Source organism: Numida meleagris, chromosome 14 (assembly GCF_002078875.1).
Source record: "Numida meleagris isolate 19003 breed g44 Domestic line chromosome 14, NumMel1.0, whole genome shotgun sequence".
In the NCBI taxonomy this organism is placed as follows: Eukaryota; Metazoa; Chordata; class Aves; order Galliformes; family Numididae; genus Numida; species Numida meleagris.
The window spans coordinates 7,158,800-7,186,015 of record NC_034422.1 but is presented as its reverse complement, the minus strand read 5'-3'; the positions used below and the strand labels follow the sequence as shown (position 1 = coordinate 7,186,015).

Genomic DNA, 27,216 nt, shown 5'->3' with positions numbered 1-27,216 from the left:
TTCACGGACGTTCAGCTGTAGCTGTGTGAAAGGCCGAGCAGCCCCACGTCCTAGCTGGGAGCTTATTGCTCGCAGGATGAGGGAGAATGAGCAAAAGGATTTCCAAATGAAGCGCATCAGGAGTTACCATGGAACATAACTCCCCGAAACAAGAGGCCAAGAGCATGGAACTTTGTCTCACTTCCAGACAGCACAAACAGTGCAGACATAGGGCCAATTTACAGACCTTTAGGCGGCGGCATTTAGAAGTGATTCAGGTGCTGCTCTTTGTAACTGAGGTTCTGCTTTCCCCCATGATCCTGAAGTTTGTTCAGGAAACAGAAATGGGCAGGCTCTGTTTTTGGACAGCAGTGTCAATACGACCATGCAGTGCAACTCCCTCCTGCTCTTACCTGTTACTCGCATACAGCTGCATACAGAACTGATGGAGAGCACTGAAGCCCTAAGAGCACCCTGTCTTCAATTGGCTGAAGACAGTTCACTGATCCCCATCTTACTTTTTCCTTCTCACCTGTGAAATGCTCACTAGGAAAAAGCAAAGTCAGGCGGCGCTCTTACAAAGGTAACAGCACTCTTTATTTCCGCTGGAGGAAAAAAAAACAAACAACCAAACCCAACACAATTTCATCTTTTACCCCACAGTGCTGTCAAGAGCTCGACGCAAGGCTTATTCCCTTTCCTGCAACCCAGAAAGTCACAGTAATCCTCTTTTCAAAGAAAGATGCAGTTCCAACACAGCCCTCTGCCCCCGTGCAAAGGGTCCCATTCCCCATTCCTGCAGCCACCAGGAAGCTAGGGAGGGTTGCAAGCTGCAACGTTAAGCATGGTGCAGATAGACACTGAATTTTAATTGCTTGCTACAGGAAAAAAAAAAAATGGATTATTGGCTTAAAATGGAGTTCTAAGCTACCAACCATCTCTCTGGTTATGTCATAATGATTTTAAAGGAGTTAACGGTCACAGAGAGCTGGTTTGCTTGAGGAGAAGTGCAGGGTTAAGCAGCAAGATCAGAGCGGACGTACCATGGGTTCTCACAGCGCTGTGAGCGGGGACTGGGCGGTAGTGCTGCTGTCTGGCTGCTGTAAGGCCTCCCTGTGGGCGTACAGCATTGTGTACTGGGGGAGTGCACTTGAGAGACACAGTGTGAGTACTGTAAACACTGACAGAAGTGCAAGTAGAGTAGCTGCGAATCTATTGTAGGAGGAAAGACCTGAGGAAAGCTGTTAAAACCTCTCAGTTGTTACAGTACCATCTCAAGGCGTGTAGTCGTCTTGGCTTGGTTTAAAATCAATAAAAAGATTCAGGTAAAAAAATATATGTATTCACATGATGGGTAAGCGTTTGAATTTTAAAAAGCAACGTGCATTTCCCCTGCAGGTGACAGGATTAAAACTGATCTTCTGATAAGTATACGTTAAAATCTCACCTGACTTCTCTCCTGTTTGAATTTGGCAGCACCCATAACGCAGGCATGCACACATGCACGCACACAGTGATCTCGAGAAGCACCAGTATCTGTCACTTACTTCCTTGCTGCCCTCTGGCTCTGGGAACGAGCTGGTGTTGAATCACTGCAGAAAGTGCTACTTCAGGAGGATGGTCCCACTTGAGGAGCTTAAATTGTACTGGCTGCTTGGTTTGTCGGATTCCAGAAAGCGCTAGTTTAATCTCATGCTTGGATTAACTGTTCAAAGTATGAAATTATCCCTTGTAAGCAAGAGCGTATGAGAAGAGTCTCAGTGACCAAAGAAATAATCATGTATAAACAGAACATCTGTCAGCATGAAAGCTACTGTACGTATGGAAATGCATATAGATACCTTCCACGTAAGAACTGGAAGAAACAGAGACCATGGCTTTGAATTATTCTGAAGTGACTATGCAGAGGAGTATTTCTTTGGTAAGTAATGAAGAAGTTTCCCTTCTGAACTCCCCAGAAATCAGGTTTTTCAAACTTGACCTCAACCCTAAATCCTGGTGCTAAGCAAGCCTTCCACCTGCTCTCTGATAAACACATTTAGGTAAAACAAAAAAATTATGTCACGGCTCAGGCTGCACAGCTGGGCAGCCAAATGCACAACGCCCACTTTCTGCATCTCCCTCCAAAATAAAAACTGATTTAAAAAACAGCTGTCGTAGCTGATGATTACAATGACAATGAAGAAGGCAGGTGAAATGTTCACTTAAGCAATCCAGGAGTGCTCTTCAGCCTGAGAGCTCCGAAAGCCTTCAGCTTTGCCCAGATTCGGTCACCCTTATTTCAGGAGTTATTTTTCCACGAGAGAAAGCCGTAGAACTTGCTGCAGCTCCGCGTCTTCCTCCTCACGGCGTTGCTTCTCTCGCTCCTCCTGCTCTCGGACAGACAGCTCCATGGCAAGCTGCAAGTCTTTTTCAAAACTAGAAGGTTCGCTAGGGCTGCTGCACTGTGAATTACCTGTGCTCGTTAGATAGCTCTCCTGCAGTGCCCTGCAGAAAGACAGAGAACTTTGAGGTGGAAGAGAGATGGAGCTTCTTTCACATTCCCTGCAATGATCCTCCCTAGCAACCTGTGTTCAGTCTGTAAGCCATAATCTTACAGGGCAGAAAGCAGCTGTCAGTGTAAGACAGCAGTTCTAACAGCCACAGTGTTCCCAATGTAAAACCTGTTCTTCTAGGGTTCCCCAGGAATATATCAACTTAGAAGGACACAACTCACAGCTTTAAGAGCAGAAGGGCTAATAGTCTCTACTAGGAGAGAGATCAGTGACATGTGCAGGTCAGTTCTGGAGCTGAGCTAAAGGGACATACTATACAGACAAGTGGGGTCCAGCCTGGAGCTCCTGCTTCTTGAAGAAATGCAAAGTTAGAAGCAAGCACAGCAAGACAGACATTGAATTCTGTGCATCTGCCACCTGTGTTCAGAATAAAAATTGCTTCATGCTACTGCTGGGCATGGCTTGACACAAAAATAATTAGTTACCTCTGATACTGTATATTGAAGTCCTGTGAATATGCAACTGCTCCGTTGGAATGCACCCCCACTTCCTAGAAATTGGAGAGAGAGAGAATTCCACAGATCTGTAGTGCAACTCACTGAAGTCTTAAATCACTCTTATTTCTTCTTCAAAATAAATTACTCTATTTTTCTGCTCCGAGGTTCTTGGAAAATCCACCCCACGTAGCACTTTGTACACAAGTGGTTTAATTTAGAGATACAGCTATTGCTGCATACTTCCTGTCAAAGCTGACAGAGCTGCACTGAGCAGATTACAGCACACTTACGTTATTTCCACTGGATTCCAGCAAACTCTGCTGAATAGCAAACTGTATAATCTCGTTATCTTCATCGTGCACGTGGATATTCCTACCATCATCTTGGACATGGTAAGAGTTGGGGATCTCAAACACTGACGGGTCAACCTCAAAATTAGCACCTAAAGAAGCAAAATAGAGTTAAAACATGGCATAGTATATTTCTGCAAGTTGTTACTAGAAAAAAGTCTGATGGATGTTTACATGTGATTCATTTAACCCCAAAAATGCAGATAAGCCACCTGGCCACACGTACCCAGAGGCTTTGGCAAACAAGTATGGTAGTAAAATGCAGTACAGTCTTCCTTAGGTGAGGTGACTGAACCCTGACTAAACCACAGTGGAAGAAAAAGGTTGCAAGAGAAATACTGCAGTAGTTATTTGTAATAGATGTAGAAGCTCTTCTATGCACTCCACTAACAGAAATGCAGACAGATGCCATCACTGCGTTCTTCCACTCCTCACCTGAATCCCCCTGTGCACTTCCAGCTGTTTGTGACGATGTTCTCTCAGCTGTCCTGCAGCTGTTGACGTTTTCAAATGTAATTCGAGCATTCAGCACATGAAATAAGGGGATTTCTGTTAAGACAAACCAAACAAAATCTCTATCAAAAAGAGAAGTCTGTCATTCACTTTCACACCTGCAGCCACATATAATCTCATATAATCCACAAGCAAGATGCCACAACAACAAAGTGAACTGCAACTCACATCACCAAGAAGTTGCCCGTAATCATTGTCACTCTGCCTCTAAGTCTCATAACATTATTTAATAATAAGATTTGCCGAACCAAAGACATTGAAACCACAAGGAAAGGGCTAGAAACAGCTTGTTCTACAAAGTTACACTGTCTTTAAAATCACACCTCTATACTGGTCATTGAGAGTTTGAATTCTATGTTCCCAGACATATAAATAGCATACAGCTTGGATCTCAGTTCTAGATACGGTGAGATGATTGGTAGAAGAACTAACAAGGTTTTAGTAAATGTATGTTGCAAAAACAACACAAAGAATGGAAATGAAGATGCTAGAATAAAGATTGTTAAACATTACCAATTTTAACAGGGAATCCTGGTGGAAATTCCAGAGTGATGAAATCCCTAAGCCGGGCAAAATGAGCACTAGTTCTGGCCATCAGGTCAATGATTGGAGTGACTTGCTCCACGAGGGACAAGGGAAACTCTTCGCTCATCCACAAGGCTGCTTTAAATCTGAAAGGGTGAAGTTGTATAAAAGCAACTTAAGCTTACGGTTTCTGAAACTGTAAAAGCAAAAATACATAACACTGTCACCTGCTTCATATGAAGAGCAAGAATATTTACTGCTTTAAGAAACAAAACCACACTCTTGATTAGGCTAGAGACAAATGATAGGAATTTAATGACACCTTGCAACAGGTAAGGGTCAGATTTCTCAGAAGCTACAGCACCAGGCTAAGAATTAGTCCGTGGCTGATTACTTCAAGAAGCCTCTTTTGATTAACATTGCAAGCAGAGGAAAACTGTACTGGATGTTTGTAAAATGCAGTTTCCAAAGATTAGAGGACTGGCAAGAGGCAAACTGGAAATTAGTTAAAAGTTTTCTTTCTCACTTCTGCGTTCGGATGGTGACTTCTTTGGGCCTTCCTATATCTCTGCCTTTCAAATCGAATTCTGGATCGAAGTATTCCTCCGGAGTAATAGCAGTAGGATTGTAACTTGTGGCATACTCTGTCTTCACTGTACTCTACACAGGAAGAGAGAAAAAGACCAAAGAAGTACAGAACAGGCAGTACGTACCCCTTCCCAAGGAGCTCATTCTCTCTTTTAGCAGCTAGCAAATCTGTACCTGCTACATTTAAACATATCCAGATTGAAGGTGGTTTCTACAGCTATACTGGGACCACTAACAACCTCTTCCAGAAAAACCTAGGATACAAGGTTGATACAGAGCCCCTGCTGAGCAGCCTGCTAACCTGTTTCTGCCTCTCATTGCACCTTTGTCTGATGACACATTACCATTACCTGAGGATCCTGCTGGCCTGTGAGCATGAGATTATCTGTGGGCTGGCTCTAAGAACAACCTTGCTCAGATTTACTGTTGCTGCTCACACCCCAGCTCCTGCTTTGCTATAGTATTCTATATCTTTTTCATGGGAGCCTCCAGAAGGAAATATGTACTGCTTATGCAGGAACATTTGAGGGTTTCAAATAAATAAAAATCTCCCCAGGGAAAATTCAAACCTCATTATTTAAGTTGCTGCAGAGCTAAGGAAACAGGAAGAGATTCCATGTGCATACAGCTATCAGCACAGACCTGTGTGCCACAGGGTCCTGTTACAAGGCCAGGCACTCACCTGAACACCGTACTCATGCTCCACTGTACCCAGGAACGATTCCAAGGGGCTCCTGTCAGCTTCAGACAACATGAAGAAATAAAATTCAGCAACAAAATTTGCTGTACACAGCAAGCTAACAAGCAAGCCTTCTAACCCAGAGTACAGTAAGCCAGTCACAGTTAATAGAAAGCCCATGTTTCCTGTAAGCTTCAACAGGCAAGGACCGTTGAACCTAAAGGTGACAGAGTAAGATGGATACAAGATCCAGAACAGAGGCAAGGATTTCCAGATGTTTCTATCATCAGATTACTATTATTCACAGTGCCTCCCCGGTGACCCCCAGGGCAGGCCAGTGTTTCTATACGAGGTCACCAGCTACTCATCTTTTACTCCAGTTTAAATACTAGAAAGGATCATGGATCAGAAATGAACAGAAAGCCTAGAAAAACAAAACCCACATAAACCTTTAAACTGGGCCAAAACAATGCAAAGGCATGAACGTATTAAAGAGAAGGCATTAGAGAGCCAAAATGTTGTACTTAATTCCAGTGACCCTATAGGAAAGCTACCTTTATATCTTTTCTTTTCCTCTTCTGTTAGATGTTCTGTTCTGATTTTTGTGACTACATTCACATTGTTTGCCATGTACACCTTTAGAAGAAAAGCAGAAGGACAAAAATCACAGGTTAAAAAACCAATACAATAAAAAGAACAATACAAGCCCAAGACAGAATAAAGCAACATGGTTCTGCTTCCTACTGACAAAGATCTCAATCCTTAAGATACTAGCCATCAACTGGAAACGCTGCTCTTTGGTTTTCTATTCCCTTTGCTATAATGGAAACCCCATGTACCATTTTCTTGACAGCTCCCTGCTCAAGGCTGAAGCTGCACAGCCACCTGCTGGGCAAGCTGGTAAAACAGAAACACTGCAAATCAAGCAAGGTGGTACTTGAATTTGTGCTACCAGCTCCGTGCTGCCACGAGCTGTATCTCCTTGCAATATCGTTACTAGAGAGGGCCCAGGGGTCCTTGTCTTTTAAATAGTGAAGGAATGACAACACAAGAATGAATTCAATTCTGTCTTTTGGAAGGCAGTTCCAACAGTTACACTGAATCTTTTTCCCTTCTTCAGCTGAAGTGCTTTGATCCTCGTCCTCCTCCCCCAGAGCTGCTGGGGATGTGCCCCAGGCACCACCCCACACCCAGGTTTGGCACCCCTAAAAGATCCTCGCTCCTACCCTGCTCTGTAACACAGTAAAGCCCTCGACAGGAAACTTCGAACCTAAAATATTCAGGAAATAAAGGCAAAACACAACAACGCTTCAGTTAGCTGAGACACCTCTTGGCTGCATAGAACAGGCTTTACCTTTGCTTCATAACCATTTACACCTTCTGCTTTTTCAGTCTTCCAAATCCAGAATCCAGATGTGGTTCTGCCAAGAAGTGAACATGAAGTGTTTATATAGTTGCACTTCCACACAACTCACAGTCCATTTTTTCCCCCGAAATGCTTTGAACAAACAATATTTGACAGGTTGTTTTATCAACCCCCAACAAAAGCACGGGTCAGTCTGTTCTCAAGCACATACACCATGGCAGCACAGAGAAAGTCATGCTGCTCCCGGTCTTCAGATTGTGGCTGAAATCCAGAGGCTCAACCACAGATTTTAGATTCAGATGCGGACACCTGAGCCACAGCAGAGGAAGGCATAAGCTATTTAGCCTAGCATCCAGCTCTCAATGCTGAGTTTGATTTCAAAAGTAACCTGACACTGCAGTTTGGGAACTTGGTGCTAGTATTTCTGTCTAGGAAATCTTTGTCTCTGGATGTGTAGATGCTGTAGTCAATACAGCTCACTGAACACCACATGGACTAGCTCTGGGAGCTCTGAGGAAGTACTAGTATACAGGATAAAGACGCTGCAAATACACATCTCATTTTGAAGGTATGGCCATTAATAAACTCGCAGTGTCCATTTACTAAGAGAAACTTCATCCCTTACCTTTCAAAAGCAATACTTTTGGTATCAAGGCACGTGCTGATAATTGGAGATGTAAGGCGTCTTTCCACATCTCTTCTTTTTGGTGTCATAGATCCCAGTGTCAAATGTTCTATGTGTTGGGAAATCTCAAAACGTTCCGTGGTAACAAACTTATCGTCGTGGTTTATCTCTATTAGCTCTGCCCACCCTTCAGCATCTGCTGGAACAGTACCTCTCATTTTAGAAGACAAACAACATACCTGCAGTACTCCACAATGAAAAAAAATGAGCATATACGGCATATCAAGTCAGGGTAGAAGCTAGTTTGCTGTATTTTGCACTCAGAGTTGGAACCGCATCTAAAATTGCATTTTATTTGGGGGCAAGGGAACAGAAGGGGGAAAAGCATGTAAGAATTCAAAGTAGAATTACAGCCCTATTATCAAATGTTGACCTCAGATTAACTCAAATCAAAGAAATTGAGCCACTGTGTTAAAACACAGAACACTGTCTCCAAGACATTCATGGAAACATATACAAAACTTGCTTAAAATTCAGCACTCAGCCTCAACGGGTCTTCTGAGCAAAACCAGGGTTTCTCATTGCAGCTCATCCAGCATTTAGCATGTCAGCAGTGTTGATTGCCAAGCAAATGTCTATGTATACCTTCCCCCCTGAAGATCAGGCTGCGCCTTCCCCTCTCCCAGCTCATGTTTTCAAATCCCAGCAGTGTGATATCAACTCGCAACTTGGCGCCGCTTTTCCAGATGCGACAGACATCACTTGGACAAACTCTAGAAACCAGAGGAACTACGAAAGAAAGCAAGTAACACGTAAACAGAAAATATTCAAGAGACTAAGCACGTGGGAAAACTGAATTCAAGTAGAGGTGCTATTCCTAATACAGGAGTTACTCAGCACTGTGATCATTATTCCACAGGAAGCAAGACAACAGCCTTCTCTAGCTTTCAGAGCAATCAGCTTAGAGGCAAAACCTGTCCATTTTAATTTAAAGATTACCATGAAAAGGAATGAGACATTAGTTCAGACTAAGAGATGTGAAATGGGCTAAAACCAATCTCCCAGCAGTGTGATAGATAGCTGTTTGGAAAAGGAAGTCAGCTGTAAGTCCTAGTGTTCTTTCCTTTAAAAGCAAAGCAGGTAGTTCCAAGAAGTCTGTGCATCTGTATGCCAGACATAGTGCTGTCTCAGTCATCGACAGCCAAAGATACACAAGACTCTGAGAAGAGTCTTTAGTGACTCTGAAAATGGTTAAAGTCCCCGTTACAAACAAAAACCCCACAAACAGAACAGAAACAAAGAACAATTGTGCTCCAGAAATACAAGGGACTGTTCTGAGAGGTGATGGTAAGTATTCTGGGGAGCAGGGAACAACGATGCCGATAAATCTCTCTCTCTGCATAGCTTCTGTGACATTCATACACCAGCGAGTCCCTTTGTCTACTGCTTCGAAGAGGAACCAACGACCAGGATTCTTACCCCAGCTAGTGAACTCCCATTTCATTTCCACATAAAAGTCAGGAGTCTGGGAAAGGAAAACACTCTATGAGCACTTCACAAAACAGTTTTAATTTATCATTCAGTACAGCATTTCCCATGAATGTTTTAGATAAAGGAAAACTGAAAAAAAGAGCAGAGCCTCAGACTAACAAGCATATAATACCTCAGCCTGCTGTTGCTTTATCATGAGCTACTCTTCCTTATGTTATCACAGAAGCAGTAACACCGTAACAGTCACCCTTGAACACTTCAGTTGATGACTACAGATTTCAACATAAAGTCAGGAAAAAACTCTCTACCTCCCACAGGTCTATGCAATAAGCGAGCTGAAAGGAAGGAACACAGTTGTCCAAATTCAGATTAACTGGACTCTGATCTCTGTTTGTCTTATTTCAGTTTACTTAACCAAACAACTGCAATCAGACTTACAGTCTGGAGTCAACTAAATAACCACCTCGTTAATCTTTTGGAGTAATTCAGGGACTCCACCAAGTGTCCTGGAGACCTGCTGATAGTCTCGGTGCTGCAGAATCATATGTACCATCTCTGGATCTCCTGTGCTGACAGCCTCGTGTAAAACTGAAAGAAATCCAAATACAAGCCGGTTTCAGTTTGCTTCCTGAGCAAAATGCACAATGCAGAATCAAAGTACGGCATCTGCAGCTGAAAAGCATTAACACACCGTTTCTGTTTTTAAAGTTATCTTTACCTGTCCATCCCTGTGCATTCTCTTTAGTTACATCTGCCTTGTGCTTTAGAAGGACTTTGGCAGATTCTATGTAACCCAAGGAAACAGCAAGATGCAGCAAGGTCCGGCCCCGGGGATCACGTTGATCAACATCCTGTTGAGTATCCAAGAGATAAGTAATGCTGACGTTGCTCTAGCAAATGCAGTTAACCACAGTGCGCCGAGAAGAGTTCACATAAAGTTGTTAGAAACAATCTAGGAGTCAGCGTTCCCTACATATTCCCACACAGCTCGTGCTGCACAGTCACTCCGTTTGCAAACACTGCTGTGCTGCCCTTCTGCCCTCGGAACACTGCGATCTCACTTCCCCACCACAATAAATAGAGAAGCAGGACGGGGCCTATGAACTGGCACCGTAGGAACTGATGTCACTGTAAAACACAACTGAGCTCCCAGTGATGCTTCTCATTTCTCTTCCTGTAATTATTTCCCCCTCTGAAGCAGCCCCTTTTGGGAAAAGACAGTTCTGTGCGCATCGAAACACGCACAGTCAACAGCTTGAGAGAGACCACTGGAGGATTTAACGTTGTACAGCGTAACAGGAAGGGGGAAAAGAGGGGAAAAGAAACAAAACAACCCAACAGGTGATACAATACCAATTTTTGTAGCACTTTTTGAGAGCAGAGAAGCAAATGGTAAGTTACAAAGCATCCATTTGACTGACACACACAGCACAATGAAGAGCGAATGCATTTCATACAAGTCACTAAAAATAAAAAAACTACACAAGCATAAATATCCAAAACATGCAAGCACAACATACTCATACCTTACATATCTTTCACTATTAGCTTAGAGATTTGAAACAGAAGAGCATCTATAACTAAAGGAAAAGGGGAAAGTCAATAGCAGAACAGGAAAGTTATTATGCAAGTTAACGCAGTTATCTGACAGCATTAAGTTCGAAAGATCACACACAGTGGGGAAAGCTTCATTTTAAAGCCTTCTTTTCTCACTTCTGGACTGGAATACCAATTCATTTGCTTCCCCACTTCCTACAACTCCAGTGCAGTTGCACTAATGGGGGAAGTACCTCTGGATTATCCTCACTGCTGCTAACCAGTAAGCTGCTACTGCACCCTCCTTGCCATACCCAGTGCAGCTGGCAAAGTGCCTTTTGATTCTTTCACGCACCCCTCTGCCAGAAAGAAGCTTATCCCAAGGAAGCAAGAGGAAACAGATCTTTGGAATACTTTAGAGGGGAAAAAAGGAAGTTATTTAAAAGCAGAAAAAGGAAGAGATGGACGTGTTCCACCTCAACACGCTGCTTGTTGCCTCACAACTTGAAGTGCTTGAGGCAGGGAGAAGCACTCACAGGTGTGGATGCTCACTTAGCCCTGGACTCACAAGGACAAGCAGCAGAAGGATCCTTATTTAATTACAAACATTCACTCAGAGTGTTACTGCAATAGAAATAAACGGAAGCAGAGTGCCAGCAAGGTTAAGGACTCTGTTAAGGATTAAGAACACATGAATTAGATGAAAAGCAACTGCATTCCAAAGATGCTCCTTAGAAATCAGGAGAGGTGCATGCTCTCAGCAAGCATTAGTAAGTCGTGGAGCACTGTTAGAACTGCGGATGGCAATCACCAGTCAGGGGTGGCACAGCCCAACTTGGGATCGTGTCCTTGTGGTGCCAGGCAGAATGCAATGAATGTGTTCCGCTCCCAAACGATTCCCCCCCCCCCCCACCCCAGAGTGCACCTGAGCTTTTGCACAGTGCCTCAGCACAAAGGATGCTTGCAGCTTGAGCTCTGCTGCAGCATTTCAGACTGTTATTCCCTTACATCATTACTATTTCTCCCTCAGCCATCCCAAAGAGGGAACAGCTTTGTATTTTTCTACTCTAAAGCAAGAAACAATAAGCCTATTTTTCTTTTTTTAAACAGAGATGCTGAGAACACTCCAGCCAGTATAAAACTGCTGCCCCCCAGCACTGCTGGTCCTCAGCACAGCCTGCTCTCACCTCCAGCAGCAACAGCACTGTTGCACACCGATTTCCTATTAAGGTAAGCAGTGTTTACTGCTTTTCTTGCACAGAAAAACAATTAAAGTTCATCACACCGCTACACCTTCTTACCTCATTCCCAAACCCACAAATAAACAGGTGCAGAAGGAGAACAGCCCCATCAGCCTGGCACAGACCCGGGGCACAACCGAGGTTCTCTCTGCCCAGGAGGGCAGCAGTTACCTGCTCCTGCAGCTCTTCATCCAGCTGCCGGTACTCATTGTTCCACACCAGGACGTGCAGGGGGAACGCACTGCTGGCCCTGCCGGGGGAACTCATCATGCCACGCACCTGAAGGAGCGGGGGAAGCGGGCAGCCTGCCCTCACTGCCCCCCACTTTATTAAGGGGTGCCCCATGCAAAATCCCACACCCCAGGGAAGAGCTACTCCTAGTGGCCCCCTCAGAGCCCTCCCCCAAACCACCATCCCTAGGGCCTCCCTCAGGTCCCTGCTCCTGGGGTCCCCCTTAGGCCCAGCTTCTGCCCCCAAGCCCACATCCCTGGGGCCACGTTCTCTCCCCTCTCCCAGACCCCCACTCTTGGTCCCCTCCCTCAAACCCCTATCCTTGGGGCCCCTCTTAGGCCCCAGATCCTGCCTCCTCTCCCCCTCTTTTCCCTTTCCCTTTCAACCCCCAAGGCCCTCGTCCCTGGGGCCCTGCTCTTGCCCACCCCCTCCGATCCCATTCCCGAGGCGCTCCCTGAGACCCTCACTCCTTCTCCCCATCTCTAGCTCCAGCCCCTCCCCGCTAGTCTCCCCCCGGGCTCCTGCTCCTGGGCTCCTGCTCCTGACCCCTGCCCTGCAGCCCTGGGTCCACCTCAAACCCCAGCTCCCGTCCCTCCTCCCCGCCCCAGGCCGCCTCCTCACCCCCGTCCCCTCGTCTCTTCCTTTCCCTCCAGGGCAGCGGTCGGAACAACCCACAGCACGACAGGTATGGAAAAAAAGAACCCCGGGTCTCCCCTCAACCTGCCACCACCGGCAGGCCCACGGCAGGCGGAAGTCGCTGTTCCCCGCTCTCCCCCCGCTTACATACGGAGCGTCCCGCCCGCCGGCTCCGCCATCACTCTCCGCACTGGAGGGGGCGTCGATGCGGCGTAACACGGGACGAGGCTCCCGGTGCGCATTGCTCCCCCCCGCCTCCCGGCAGCGTTGGTTCCGCCCGCCCGCTCCGCCGCTGAAGTAGGAAAGGCGTACAGCCATGGCAAGCGAGGGCAATGTCTCCAGCCGCCATCTTGAATCAGGGCAACGCAACAGCTATGGCGGCCCCGCTCCGCCTGGCTCCTCGCGTTGGCGCAAGCGTTTTCGTGAATAGCGCCGGCGGCGTAGCGGGCGGCGCTGCCGTGCGCCTGCGCGCTGCGGGCTCGGCTCGGCCGCCCGGCGGGGCTGCGGCGGCCCCGTGAGCGCGGCAGGAAGCGGCCGCCCCGCTCCGCGCCGCGATGTCGAAGCGCCTGAGGAGCAGCGAGGTGTGCGCCGACTGCAGCGCGCAGGGTAGGCCCCGGCTGCGCCGCGGGGGCGAGGAGAAGAAGGAGGAGGGGAGGAGAAGAAGGAGGAGGGGAGGAGGGGTCGGCCGGGCCCATCCCCACCCCCTCCCCTCAGGGAGGCGCGGGCAGGTGCCGCCGGCGGGCGGGGGTGGGCCGGGGGCAGCCCGGGGTGCAGCTCCGCTCGGCGGTGGGGCTGCAGGCTCTGAGTGCTCTATAAATAAGCGCGGTGCTGACAGGGCAGGCGTGCGCGGGACCGGGCTGACAATAACGTTGGTTTAAAAACTCACTCGCGTCCCCATTTCTGCTCATCTGTAGCTCTGTTCTTGTGTTCAAAACTATTTGTTGTTGTTTTTTTTATTTTCTAAGTGACAGCGTGTGTTTATTGTCCGTCTCTCCCACGTTGGTGCGTTTTCTGTTATTTGTGTTTTCTGCTTGTGGTTCTGTTCTTTGGATGTAATCGCTGATGTAGGTAGGGAGATGAATTAAAACGCTGCGGTGTGAGTGGATGGAGACGGCGGTGCGAGGTGGGGCAGCTGGGCTGGCTTCGTGGGGAAAGGAAGCACAGGTCCTGAGGGGACTTGGGCAATGAGGCCCTGGCACTGCCCAGAGCTGTGGGTGCCCCATCCCCGGAGGTGCCCCAGGCCATGGATGGGCCCTGGGCAGCCTGAGCTGGGGGGCAGCCAGCACACGGCAGGGGATGGGGCTGGGGATCTCTGAGGTCCCCTCCAACCTCAGCCATTCCGTGACACCCTAAAGAAAGACATTATGTGGATCCTCACTGAGTTTTGTTTTCATGGTAAGCAGAGTTTGCAGCCTTGGTCCCATCTCGTACAAGGCAGCAGACGTGTGGGCTTTCAAACCGTGGTGTCAGGGCTGAGCTGAGGTTTGTTTAGCCATGCGTTGTTTGTTGGGTTTGTCAGGGCAGTCTGCAAGCTGGCTCTGCGCACGGCTGGGTCACAGCCCTGTATTTTGTTGGGTGATGCATGGCAGCATCCGCAGATCTGATCCTAGAGGAGAAATCTGCTGGCTTATCCGTGTGTATAAAGAAAGCTTAATCCTTTCTTCAAAAAAAAAAAAAAAAAAAAAAAAGCCTCTTCTTTGATTGAAAGCAGAGTTTGTGGGGCTGTTGGGAGCTGCAGTGTTTGAGCCAAGTCGGCTTCTGGGGCTTCCCCAGCTTCTCTTTGCTTCTTTAGGAAACACAAGTGGTTGTCCTGTGCACAAGGAAGGTTTACGTGCTCTTTTCTGGTGCGTTTCCTATGCTGGGGCAGGAGCTCACTTCTCGTACCCGCAGAGCACGCCTGTCCTTGCACACTTCCTGTTTTGAAGCTCTCTGCCATGTTCCCGAAAGCAAGCTTGAGAGGTCTTTTGAGCTTCTGTTGTGTTCTGCCATCGGTGTAAGCACATTTGAGTTGTATTTGTACCTGTATCACCTTTAAAAACAGACTGAACTCCCAACGCAGACATTTAATTTAAACCTGAAATATCAGTTCTCCTATAACCTGGCAGCGCTCTGTCATAACCAACACTGCTCCCTTTCCGGTCCCCACCTGTTACTTGAGAGCAAGTAAATGGCACTGAGCCGTGTCTGAACTGAATGGAAGCCCACAAATCTTCGTGTCGTTTGATTAAAACACCACTTGCGATTGAGCCAGCGTGACTTTGAAAGCAGGTTGCAGTGCTGAGCTCCCACTGCTGCCTGACCAGCCTTGTACGTAGCTTGGGGAAGCTCAGATTATCAGCAAGGCCTCAGCTTTTCTCTTCAGAGGAGTGCTGAAGGTTCCTTTCTGCTATGAAACGACCAAATAAACAGGAGCTTACTTTGCTGTAGCTGAACGGAGCCAGTTACGTTGCATATTGAGGAAGAAGCTGCTGGTGGTTGTTCATCAGAGCGGGGCAGTAATGCTGGTGAGCAGCCCACGACTGGTGACTGAAACAAGGAATGCAGCGGCTTTCAGAAGATTGCAGTGGTGTATGAATGAGTGTCTGATGAGCCTGTCTGTAATGAAAAAGGGACGAGGTTTGTTAGTCTGGAAGGATGCCTCCCGTCTTGGGTTGTTAGGTGGGGGTTAACGCAGCTCATTTTGTTGTTATGTTTTTCTCTCTTCGAAGTGAAAGGTGTTAAAATAATGGAGTGGTTTAATAACGGGCATGCAAACTCCTTATTGCTTCGTTTTTTTCAAATTAGATCAGATTTTTTTTCTACAGTTCTATGTGATAGTTAACATCTATGAGTAGATGCTTCCTTCCCTTGTGAGCTGTGGCTCGAATGGGTTTGCCTGCATTGCCTTCAGCACAGACAGCATCAACTCTGCTCAGAAACCACAGCAGTGATCGGATCTCACGTTTCATGGATTCAGTATATTTATTGCATGGGTCACAGCAGGATGTTTTTGTGATGCACAGTTGCTTAGATGTATTCTGACATGATGCAGAAGATCTCTCGTCAGATACAGGCTCACGTTGTACTCATTCAGCCCCAAACCTGTCTCTGGATGTGGAGTTAAGTAGTTTTCCAAAACGGAAGAGATCTTGAATTCCTTTTTCTTCCTGCAGTGTGCTAGGTCTGACGATCTGTCTTGCTGCTCGGTTTCTCTTCCTGCAGGGTTCTTGGCCCACAGAGTCTCTTCTGTCACTGACAGAAACAGGAATTGCTTCTGAGCGCTGCGCTGAGGGCAGTAAAGCTAAAGTTAAAACGCAGCGTTCTGGAACACTAAGTCATTTTACACTCTTTGAAATATGAATTCGCGTTTCTTTCTGTGGTGGTAATCAATACATTCTTTTCCAGATCCTTGTTGGGCATCTATAAACAGGGGAATTCTCATTTGCGATGAGTGCTGTAGCGTTCACCGGAGTTTGGGCCGTCACATCTCTCAAGTGAGACATCTCAAGCACACACCATGGCCTCCAACACTGCTGCAGGTAAAGAGCAGAAACACCTCCTCCTTCTTTACGGCTAGAATTTCTTTGTGGTGTTTGTATATTATTTTTTTTTTTAGATGATCTTTTATTTATCTTGTTTTTGCCGTGTAAGATTAAGAAAATCAGTAATAGCTGTGCCTTTTTTATTTGATACCTTTGTTTTAGAAAGAGACCTTTGGTTTTTCTTTTGGATTTGTGCAATGCATCTGCTTCAACCTAAATTTTCAGCGTATAGCGAGCCTCCCTTTTTGGTAGAGATGTTGTTGTGTAGAGAGAGAGTTTTAAGGTCAGTTCATATTGCATTCCACACAACAGCCTCCTTAACATCTGCTGGGCTCTGATATCCCAGTAGGCTTTAGACACCGGTACACAGAGTATGAGTCTGTGCCATCCTGCTGCTGGGTTCACAACGCTTGTAGCTTTCTGGTTAGTCAGTCTGTGCAGCTAGCAGCAAAGGTTCTTCACTCCTGCCTGTATACATTTTGGATTTCAGATGGTTGAAACACTGTATAATAATGGTGCTAACTCCATATGGGAACATTCATTGCTGGACCCTGCTTCTGTTATGAGCGGAAGGCGCAAAGCTAACCCTCAGGATAAAGTGCAGTAAGTGGAAAATTACAGATCTTTTCTTAGTAGAGGTGTGATTGTTCTACTCAGCAGTGACATAGGCAGCAAGGTGTGCGTGGGAACCTAGGCATGTTTTGTTTCTGAAGACAACAGAAGTAAACTAGTAATTTGATCACAGATGTTACAGTTTTACGGTTTTTCATCGGTGTTCCATATCATCAGATCTTTTTTTTAACATTATTTCTCAATGATTTCTTTTCAATTTATTTAAAAAATGGAAACACGTAGCTTGTGTTCTGTGAACTATTGATTCCTGATGTCTTGCTCGGAATAGTTAAGACCTTTGCTTGCACTTGAACCAAAAGACTTTAAGTTCTCATGACACGTTCTTCAATTAAACAAATGCTACTTAAATGATTGGGTACGGTTGATGAATTAAAAAAAAAAAAAAAAACTACTGTCAAAGCGAATAGGGTATTTCATTTGAAAATATAAAGAGCTATGTCTAGGAAGTGTAGATGTTAAACTGTCATAATTTTAGATTCAGTGTTTACCTCCAAGAAAAATATGCTACATCTTAGAGTCTGGTGTTTGTAAGAAAAGGATGCTCTGTGTACTTAGAACTTCTAAACTGGGTTGTTTTTTTTAATAAAAGCATTTCTCTGTGTCTGACTTTGCCACCAGTTACATGCAAAGATCTAGTGCAGTCTTCACTTGCTCAAGGAAAAGGAAAATTGGTGTCTATTGTTTGGAAAGCACTAATATTTCTTTTCTTTCCGTTTTGTTGCTTGGGGTTTCTCTCCAGTCCCAATAAAGCTGAATTCATTAGAGCTAAATATCAGATGTTAGCATTTGTTCATCGCTTGCCGTGCCGTGAGGATGACAGTGTAACTGCCAAAGATCTCAGTAAGGTGAGTTTTTTGGTGGTTTTTTTTTTTAATCCTGGCAGTGTACAGAAGCTACAGCTTGTGTGTAACAGCACACTGAAATTGGACTGAATTTCGATGCTTTTGACTTAACTGCTGCTGCTGTTCAGCACTGTTACGTAAACAAACACAGCTTGACTTCAGCCTGAAGCAGCTTTTTATGTAATGTATAAATATATAGAGATTCTGGAGATGTAGATGGTTCGGAGGCATTGATGTAGGTTAACTTGGAGAAAAAATGTTACATAAAACAGCTGCAGCAAGAATTCTTGTGTAAGTGTTTCTAAAAGCATCGCTGAATCACTGTTACTGCCTTTGTGTTAAATGGGATCCTCCTTCTTTTTCAGCAACTCCATTCCAGCGTAAGGACGGGGAATCTGGAGACGTGTTTGCGATTGCTCTCCTTAGGAGCCCAAGCCAACTTCTTTCATCCTGTATGAACCTGTTGTTTGTTATTTGGATGTGTGATCCGTTTTCAGTGTTCGTAGCATTTATGCAGATTTCAGCTGATGCACATTGTATTTCAACTGTGTATTCAGAGCTGTTGATGAAATAGAGTGATGTGCTTTTTCTTATTGACCTGTAGGAGAAAGGAAACACCCCGCTCCACGTCGCTGCTAAGGCAGGACAGACTTTACAAGCAGAGTTATTAGCAGTGTACGGTGCTGATCCTGGCACACAAGATTCCAATGGAAAAACTCCAGTTGACTATGCAAGGTAGAAGGCTCTGACATATGTGATGTTTTAAAATGTTAATGTTTTAAATTTTTGCTTATGTCTAACTAATACACGAGTAACTAATAAAGCTCTTCTTTGTACGTTTGTGCAAACCAGACAAGGTGGGCACCATGAACTGGCAGAGCGCCTGGTAGAAATTCAGTATGAACTCACCGACAGGTTAGCTTTCTATCTCTGTGGCAGGAAACCAGGTGAGTAGAAAAATCTGTACCCTTAGATCTCTGTATGTTGATGGTTGGGCAGTTCAATCTGTGGTGTATATTGTTTCCATGTTACTACACTTTTAATATCCCTTTTGTGTATTATAAAATTAAAAAATTGAGGGTTTGTTATATATAAAGTCAGATGAGTACTCTTGAATTGCAGGGAAAATACAATTTTTTGTCATGTTGATTAGTCTGCAGATGTATTGCAGAAGCACTGAACTAAGTAAACTAAGTAGTTTATTCTAATTGAAATGCAAAAGCAGGGGGGTACCCACTTCAGTGAGTGCCTCTTTGAAGGTACACACTTGGCAATTTTTAGCCATTATGTTCCCTAAGGGCACCTGCATTAGAATTGAAATGTATTTAGAGAGAAAAAAAAAAAAGAATTTTAATACAGTTGATAAGACTTAATTGCAATCTTTTATAAAGTGAGCAAATTGTGGTAGGAACCTTCTTTTAAGACTTGTTAGCTTCCTACAGTTGGAAATCAAGCGATGACTTGCAAGGTGGTCTGTCCTGGGTTTGCATGTATTCCTGGGTTTCTCATTGCTATCTCCCGCTAACAGAAAGTATGGTTTGTTTTCAACTCTAGATCATAAAAATGGACAGCACTTTGTTATACCTCAGATGGCAGATAGGTGAGTTTCTGATGCCATGGCATGCCTGAAAGCTGTTTGTAAGCAGACAGACAGTCCTTAATGCTTAGATTTAAAACTTTCCTTCCCTCTCTGAAATAACTTCTAAGCTTGCTGTCGTTTGAACTTCTTAATATGTGCTTTTATCAATCTTAAACAAAATCGGAAAATTATAGAAGCTTATTGTTTGTCAAAACAGGTGGGATAATTAAATTAAACACATGGATATTTCTGGGAAACAGATTTTGTAAAATAATGTAAGGATCTGTTCATTTCCTAATACTGCATTTTGAAACTAATATTTGCAAAAAAGAATTTCTGACAGTGTTTGTACTTTTGGTCATCTGAGTGCTCTTAAGTTTTGATCACAGTCAATTAAATCACTTTTGCATGAAAGATATCAAATATTAATCATAAGTCATAATCATTTTTCTTTTATTGCTATGCCATTGGAAATAAGACGGCTGTAAGTAAACTGCTGTTCAGTTTATTGCTTGTAAAATGTCTATGGAAAGCTGTAAGACAAATAAAAACTAGACAGATACGACGTAATTACTGGTAAAAAATTACCTGCAGTGGGGTCTGTAGCTTTTTAATATGACGTGTTCAGCTGTTGGATGAAGCACAGTGCATTTTACAGAGCAGACTAAGCATCATTTGCCACGTTGCACGGAGAAAGAAGTTGACATGTGGGGAAAACAACAGGCTCAAAGATGCATTTTAGGTTGCAGAGCACGGAGTGCAACTTGAGCGTCTCACCTGTGCCTGATGTCCTCTGTTGGTCTTTCACATTTTATTTTATGTTATTTTTCTGATGTAGGCAAGAGCCTGCATGATTCCCCGTGATGTTTAATCGTGCAGAGATTTATTCGCCCCATTTCATCTTTGTAGGTTAGGGATGTCATCCCCTGGGTGATACAAGTATGGACTTAAAATTCGTCAGCTTCCTAATCCGTGTCTTTCATGATTAATTCAGTTGAACTGCAGAATTTTCATCTTGTGCCTCGTGTTCAAGGCTGGGAGCTAGCAGAACAGATTCTTTCCCAGTTGGTGCAGAATAATGTAAAGCAGGGGCCTGTTGCTGCAGCCATTTGGCAGCCTGATGGTCACGTTCCTCCTGCACGATCCAGTGGAACAAATCCTGTGTGTTTCCCATGGACTCGAGTTTTGGTCACAGTTGTCATATTTTCCAGGTTCTCTACAGAAAGCATTTTGTTGCTTTACAACTTTATCACTCCTTGAGCTATGCAAATACTTATATTCTGAAGGGTTGATGGGATTCTTGTGATTTAGATTTTGTTTTGTTTAGTAAAGCTTAAGAGTATGCTAATTAGTATATTAGTAATATTGGAAAGATTAATGTGTTACAGAGTGTATAAAATACTAACAGATTATGGAATATCAAATCAAAGAGATTTTAATCATTGAAACGTGTGGGATTTATATTTAAAGAAGCCCTTAAATGCTGTAGATTTAATGATCACTTTTTGTTTTCATAGCAGTCTGGATTTATCAGAACTTGCAAAAGCAGCTAAGAAGAAGCTTCAATCTGTAAGTAAAAATTCTGTGTGTGCTGTGCAACACCTTTGCTGTAATGTGGCAAATGCTGCACTTCATCTTTCAAGCTGGTGTTTCAGCTGCTATTAATTCCTAAGCAAATAAATAAATGTCACAATTTGTATGTTAAATGCTTTAACTTCCTGGGAAGCCAAAACAGAGTGTCGCTGTCTGCTGGTTAGTTGTTAATGCAAACTGACTAGTGTTACTAAGGTGTTTGTGTCCGAATCCTTGCACAAGTTAGGTTAGGGAAGAAGCTTTTAGCTGAAGCAAATTGGACCAAAAGATGAAAATTTGTGGCTGGAGGAAGCACGATCCTGGTGATATTGTTCCATTCAGCAATGTCTGTTTTGACATGCTGGTAGTAGTTAATTTAAATGCATAGCTAGCTACAAGTAGATGGATTCCTGCTTTGTATTTTTGCAAGTTGTGGTGGGTTGACCCCAGCCAGCAGCCCAGCACCCACACGTGCCCACTGCCAGCAGTTGTGCTCAGTGACATAACCTGCTTAATGCATTAACCATGCAGGCTGAGAAGCAAGCAACTACATAGGCTGGAAGACTGCCAGTGGAGAGCAAAGCTGTGCACCTCTGTTTTCAATGTTATAGAGGTCTTAATAGGTTCGGTTTGATTTTGAGCTGTCATTTTTCTCCTCTACTCCTAGCTAAGCAACCACTTATTTGAGGAACTTGCCATGGATGTGTATGATGAAGTTGACAGGAGGGAAACAGATGCAGGTGAATGGAATGTGGATAAAACATGAATTGTTACATCACAAGGAAGATGCTAGTGGCAAGCATGTGTTCTGTTTAAAATACTTCTGTCTTAAGAAATTACTGATAATGGTAGTTTCTCCTATTGTATTGTCTTTGGGTGCATGTTCATTTAAAAAATAATCTGTCTTTTGGTTGGTTGGTTTTGTTTTTTCAAAGTAAAGGGACCTCGGGAGGGGAAGAGGGGAATCTTCAGTTGAATTGATTGATTTTTGTGCTCGAAATTGTAGTCTTTGTTTCTCTGATGAAGAACACTGCCAAACAGCACAGGCAGTTTAATCCCTTGTTATTTTTTTTCCCTTCCTGGAGCAGTTTGGCTTGCTACTCAGAATCATAGTACACTTGTGACGGAGACCACAGTGGTCCCTTTTCTTCCCGTAAATCCTGAATATTCCTCAACCAGGAATCAGGTATGTGATCTTCTTAATACTATCAAACTATTCTTATTTCATAAGCCAGTTACCCTAAGCAGTATTGCTCTACTGTACTTTATTATTATGGAAGAGCTGCAACTGCTTGTAAAGAGGATAAAAAAAGTTTTGCACCTCTTCCCTAGAGTTGTGCAGCTGCTTAAATTGAACAGCCAGCTCACTTTAACTGCTCTAGTCTTTGTTTTGCTTGGAAACTGCTGTTCATCTAGTATATGCTTAGTACTTTTATAAATGTTATTCTCTAACTTAGGGACGACAGAAACTGGCTCGGTTTAATGCTCATGAGTTCGCCACGCTAGTTATAGATATTTTAAGTGATGCCAAACGAAGACAGCAGGGGAATCCTCTCTCTGGTTCAAAAGGTGAGTTTGGGCTGGCAGCTCTTCTGCGTGCTTCTTTATGCAGTCTTGCAGTAATTTAATTGATGTGATAGTACTTCTTAATGATGCTATCCTATATCGATGAAGAAAGAAACTTATAATGCTTTTGTGTGACAAAAAGAACTTAACTAGCACATGGATAGCAAGCTGATGGCAACATACAGCAGGCTTCAAAAATAATGGCCAAATACAGAAGCTTTGTACGTGAAGGCTGATTTTTATAATGCATGTATCTCACTGGATTTAATGGTAACACAGGACCATGATTTTATAATGGGTGTGATTTGATGATAACTTGGTAAAATTTTCCAGAAGGCTCCGGAATGGTTTGAATGATGCTTCACTTAATGGGCAGCTAGAATTATGTCAGTTTTTAGATGCTGTTTTTCACAGCTGCTGCATGCATTCAGGGCTTTGTTGTAATTGGGATGTTTTAGAGCTTATTGTTAATTTGTCTAAACGTGTTTTTGTTCTTTCTTAGCATTACAGTTATCAGAGAATACAAGTACCCATGCCAACAAAAAGCCATAGCTCTAGCCATAAAGCTTTTGGTCAACATTTGAACCTTTTCAAACTTTCACTTTTTTTTTCTGCATTTTTCAATTGAATTTTGACATCCATTTGTCCAATATCTGTTTTGTACTTTTCTTCCCTCCTCCCTCGCATGAATTTTATGAAGCTGTTCAAGCATGATTCTGACCACTTACTTTAACTTGCCTAAACACTTGGAAGGTGAGAACATAAAACTTGGAGTTTGGACAGTAATAATCCACACCTACTAGGTGGATCTAAATTATTTTCAGCTGGACTAGTTAATGATATCTTATTAGGGCATGTACAGTCTCTCTGGTTGAAGAGCTTATTTACTTATTTAACTATTTTTATGCACTTCCATTCCTCCTCCAAACTTACTAGTACATTTTAAAATGGATTTTGATTGACAGAAAATGTGGAACTGATACTCAAATCAATCAGCAATCAACATAGCAGTGAAAGTCAGGATAATGACCAGCCTGATTATGACAGTGTTGCTTCAGATGAAGATACTGATCTGGAAACAAATGCAGCTAAGTCAAATAGGCAGAAGGTAGGTTTGTGGTATTGATACAAACACCAAATGTCATTCATAAAGGTAATCTGAAGTCAAGGAAAATTAACAGATAATGAATATTTTAATTAATTTTCAACTTCTTTTTGGAATTATCCCTCAATCTATGTACTTTCTAACAGAATTAGATGTTGTGATGTAAAGAATTTATACTGTAAATAAATGTAAAGGCTCCTTTAGAAAAATAAATGGTGCCATAGTGCAAGTCACAAGATAAGCCCTAGTTGCACAGATGAAATTGGATCTACTGAAATATTTACTTCTTCTCACTGAAAAACATAGTTGCAGCATATCAGTGCTGACTTGAGTATTTTATACCATTCCTGAAAATAACACAGCATGTTGAAAAAGAGGCAGTCATTGTCCTGTTTCCTTATAGCTTTTCCTTCTCTGTTTATAGAGCCTGGATTCAGACCTGTCAGATGGTCCTGTGACAGCCCAAGAATATATGCAAGTTAAAAATGCACTGGTGGCTTCTGAGGTAAAGATCCAGCAGTTAATGAAAGTGAACATCAACTTGAGTGATGAGCTGAGGATCATGCAGAAAAAGGTAACAAGCACAATAACCCCATCTAATGATGTGTTTTCAATTGTCCAGAATAAAACTGCTGAAACTGAAGATGCAATGACCCAATATGGGGATAGTGGGAAAACCTTTAAAAAGGACCTGCTTTAGAATCAGATAGGAGATAGGAATGTGTATTTGTAGAAGAACTTACGTGTGTATTGAGCTCACTATCCTGTTCGCCATCCTAGTCTATAAAGGGCTGTTTGTTTCTTCAGATGGATTCCCCTAGCTAGTGTTAAAAGCCCTGGTTTCCAGGTAGTTACAGTACTACAATACATGTAGCATGTGCTGCAGAAAGCTTTCCTTAAAGAGCAAGTTGGCTTCAGAGTGTTCAAGCTGTCCTCTTGCAGAGAAACCTGTGCCCAGTACTTTCTTCCCTGCGTTCTTTTGGGGCGAGGAGGCACAGCTGAGTTCTTAGGATCTGAGGCCCAGATCATTCAGCAAATTCAAATATCCTCGTCTATTTGGTGCCAGCTTTTTATTACAATTATGTTCAGCCTTTGAGATCTGTTGGAATGGTGAATGCAGAGGACAAAGAGATCTCAGGATGTTTCCTTGGTTTTTTAACAGCTTGTACTGATCAAGCGTTTTTCTGTTTCAGTTGAATCAACTTCTCATTTACATTGAGTTTCCTTAAACAGATTTAATCTATGTGCAGGGAAAAAGTGTAGGGCCTATGAATTAATGACACTTCAGTGTATACTCGTGTGGTGTGGCAAAAGAGAGATCATTGCTCTGCTGCAGTAGAGCTCATGTTGAAAAACAGGGCTCCCTCATCCTGGAGGTGCTGCACTAATGTAATGTCCTGGTGATGTACATAGCTATGGGACCTCTTTAAGTTAGTGCTTGGTGGCTCTGGGTTAGCAAAGAAGCAGTGCAGCACTGTGCCTCTGTGGGACTCAGGGGAGGGAGAAGCAGTAACAGCTGGGTCAGCTCTGAGCTCCTGTGAACTGCAGTTCAAGATGGGAATTCTCTGGTGGGTTGTTTGTGGCAAGGCACCAATATATCTGTACTACTGCAGCAATTCTAGTGCAACAGATGCCATCCAAAGGGCTCTATTTTTTTAGTGTGTGGTTTCATTTTCTAAGCAAGGGCTTAGAAGGTCGCAAACTTATAAAAAAAGTAAAAATTAAAAAAAGAAAGTCTGCTTCACACATCACCTTATTAGCTAACAGTGCACCTGATCTTTTGCATGACTGTTACTCAAATACACTAATTAAAGAAGAGGCATCATAAATGCCACTTCAGGGTAAATCATTCCTAAATAAAAAGGGAAAGCGTTCTGTTACTTCAATGGGCATTCTAATGGAAAAGTAAGTTTTCATGCCTGCAGGTTTTTCTAATAACGTATAGATGCTTAAGAGCTTGCTGTGGATTCACCTTAGCTGCTGGTTCAAACTGCACCTAAAGCAGGTTGTAAAAAGTGGCAGAAGCTAGGAAAAAGGAAACGATAAATTTTACCTCTATCAAAAAAAAAAAGACATTTAAATAGGTCATGTTCTTGAGGTTTCATATGATGCAAACATACACACAATTTCATGTTTAAAAGGCCGTCATCTGTTTGAAATACTGGGTATACTGTTAGAGAATTGCTGATGCATATTTTTTTCTCCATTTTTTTCATTATGATGTGTTAATATAGCAAACTTACTGAGTAGCTCCATAAAAATTCAGAATTGTTGCAATTTTACTATCCATCAAGTACATGGAATAAAAAAAGCTTTAAGATTATTTCTTGTTGGCTTCTTAGAAAGCAGTAGCTGATTCTTTATTTTCATAAGCTGAACTCTCCTCTTGCTTTGCAGAGCAAGCTCTGGTTTTCTTTGCACTGCCTCTGATGTCTGTGCTTCAATTTGGGCCTTTTCAGATTTTGTGGGCCTTATGTTATAGCCCTCTTTAAAGTTCTTGTGTTGACTGCTGAAATGGATCACCTTGCTTGAAAGAATTGTTCTTGGCAGTCCTTCTGCACGCATCCTCCTTGTGTGACGTGATTCACATGCCAGTACAACCAGGCTGCAAGGAACAGATTGTGTGTTTTTTAACTGCAACAGCCAATTTTGAGATCCAATTTGACTTGCATCCCAGCAAACGAGTGCTGGAAATCAACTCGTAAATATTTGCCAGATCTGCAACGCAGACATTTCTGTGCTTATACTAAACACATCAAATAGATTTTTGAAGACTAAATCAAACCCCAGCTCCCGGGAGCTGGATTTATTAGTGAAGCAGACAAGCGTGTATTGCCTAGTCAGTTTGCTTTTGACGCTTGCTATTAGAAAAACAAAGTCCCACTGCTAAACATTTCTTTCAGCTTCAAACTCTACAGAGTGAAAATACCAACCTCAGAAGACAGGCCACAACAAATATATATCAGGTCCAAACTGGTTCTGAGTACACAGACCCTACCAACAATTCTTCCTTAAAGCGACGACCGTCTGCGCGGGGTAGCAGGCCCATGTCCATGTATGAGACTGGATCGGGTCAGAAACCCTACCTCCCCATGGGAGAGGTCACGTACCCAGAAGAAAGCATAACGAGACTGCAGCCTTTTCCTCCACACGTAAGTAAAACTGCTGATGCTTCTGCATTTCTCCTTTTGTTCAGCTTTTCTGTCTCTTCCAACTATACTCGCTTACCAAAGCAGCTCAACTGTTTGCTTCGGAGGGAATTTGAACTGTAAGAGTTGTTACTGTTTGCTGTATTAACATGTCTGCAGGAGCTTGATGTTTTGAAAAGTAAAAGCTGTAACGGTTCTGGAACGTTTAAGCTGGAGCTTCTGGCTTCTGCTCAGCTGTTTCTTTTAACCACAATATATTTTCCAAATATCAACGTGTGACTGTATGAAAACCAGGAGGGAGGTAAAAAGTAGTATTCTGAGAAGGTAGGTGCGACTCATAGATTTATTTCTTGACATATGCAGGTGCATGACAATTTGTGGAACCCTACAATGACATTAAAAAAAAATAATAATAATTAAGAAAAACCTGACGCCAGCTTTTTCGCTAGGCAGCCAGATTCCTGTTCCGAGTTTGGAACTGGAGGCTGAAGATGGTT

The 27,216-nt window shown here is 43.5% G+C and overlaps 2 protein-coding genes across 10 annotated transcripts in view; one reads left to right on the top strand and one right to left on the bottom strand.

Moving 5' to 3' along the window:
• On the bottom strand, positions 555-13,118 carry ANKRD13A (ankyrin repeat domain 13A). Of its 4 annotated transcripts, none has more exons than XM_021413102.1 (16): positions 12,900-13,118; positions 12,057-12,164; positions 9,827-9,959; positions 9,572-9,696; positions 9,097-9,142; positions 8,263-8,406; positions 7,618-7,816; positions 6,981-7,047; positions 6,181-6,262; positions 5,630-5,688; positions 4,886-5,019; positions 4,348-4,505; positions 3,757-3,870; positions 3,262-3,413; positions 2,960-3,024; positions 555-2,466 (listed from the first exon to the last, which is right to left on the bottom strand). In XM_021413102.1, exons 1-16 carry the CDS (start codon positions 13,068-13,070, stop codon positions 2,268-2,270), a joined length of 1,956 nt encoding a protein of 651 aa, XP_021268777.1. In that variant the 5' UTR covers positions 13,071-13,118; the 3' UTR covers positions 555-2,267. The 4 variants fall into 4 exon arrangements, with proteins under 4 accessions (XP_021268777.1, XP_021268778.1, XP_021268779.1 ...); XM_021413103.1 differs by having other exon boundaries at positions 7,618-7,813; positions 12,900-13,117; XM_021413104.1 differs by lacking the exon at positions 12,900-13,118 and adding an exon at positions 12,738-12,870 and having other exon boundaries at positions 12,057-12,199.
• GIT2 (GIT ArfGAP 2) overlaps positions 13,223-27,216 on the top strand; it is a 26,028-nt gene continuing 12,034 nt past the window's right edge. For 2 of the 6 annotated variants that reach the window (XM_021413097.1, XM_021413095.1), the window contains exons 1-15: positions 13,223-13,358; positions 16,137-16,270; positions 16,764-16,876; positions 17,646-17,751; positions 18,114-18,200; positions 18,353-18,483; positions 18,601-18,695; positions 19,303-19,348; positions 20,845-20,896; positions 21,567-21,639; positions 21,988-22,085; positions 22,357-22,468; positions 23,431-23,573; positions 23,995-24,144; positions 26,474-26,722. In XM_021413097.1, the coding sequence (XP_021268772.1) occupies positions 13,307-13,358; positions 16,137-16,270; positions 16,764-16,876; positions 17,646-17,751; positions 18,114-18,200; positions 18,353-18,483; positions 18,601-18,695; positions 19,303-19,348; positions 20,845-20,896; positions 21,567-21,639; positions 21,988-22,085; positions 22,357-22,468; positions 23,431-23,573; positions 23,995-24,144; positions 26,474-26,722 (1,641 nt within the window). In that variant the 5' untranslated portion in view covers positions 13,223-13,306. Of the gene's footprint in view, positions 13,359-13,619; positions 13,751-15,003; positions 15,257-16,136; positions 16,271-16,763; positions 16,877-17,645; positions 17,752-18,113; positions 18,201-18,352; positions 18,484-18,600; positions 18,696-19,302; positions 19,349-20,844; positions 20,897-21,566; positions 21,640-21,987; positions 22,086-22,356; positions 22,469-23,430; positions 23,574-23,994; positions 24,145-26,473; positions 26,723-27,216 lie in introns of those variants that run through there. The other 4 variants (XM_021413096.1, XM_021413100.1, XM_021413098.1 and 1 more) reach the window with 4 other exon arrangements.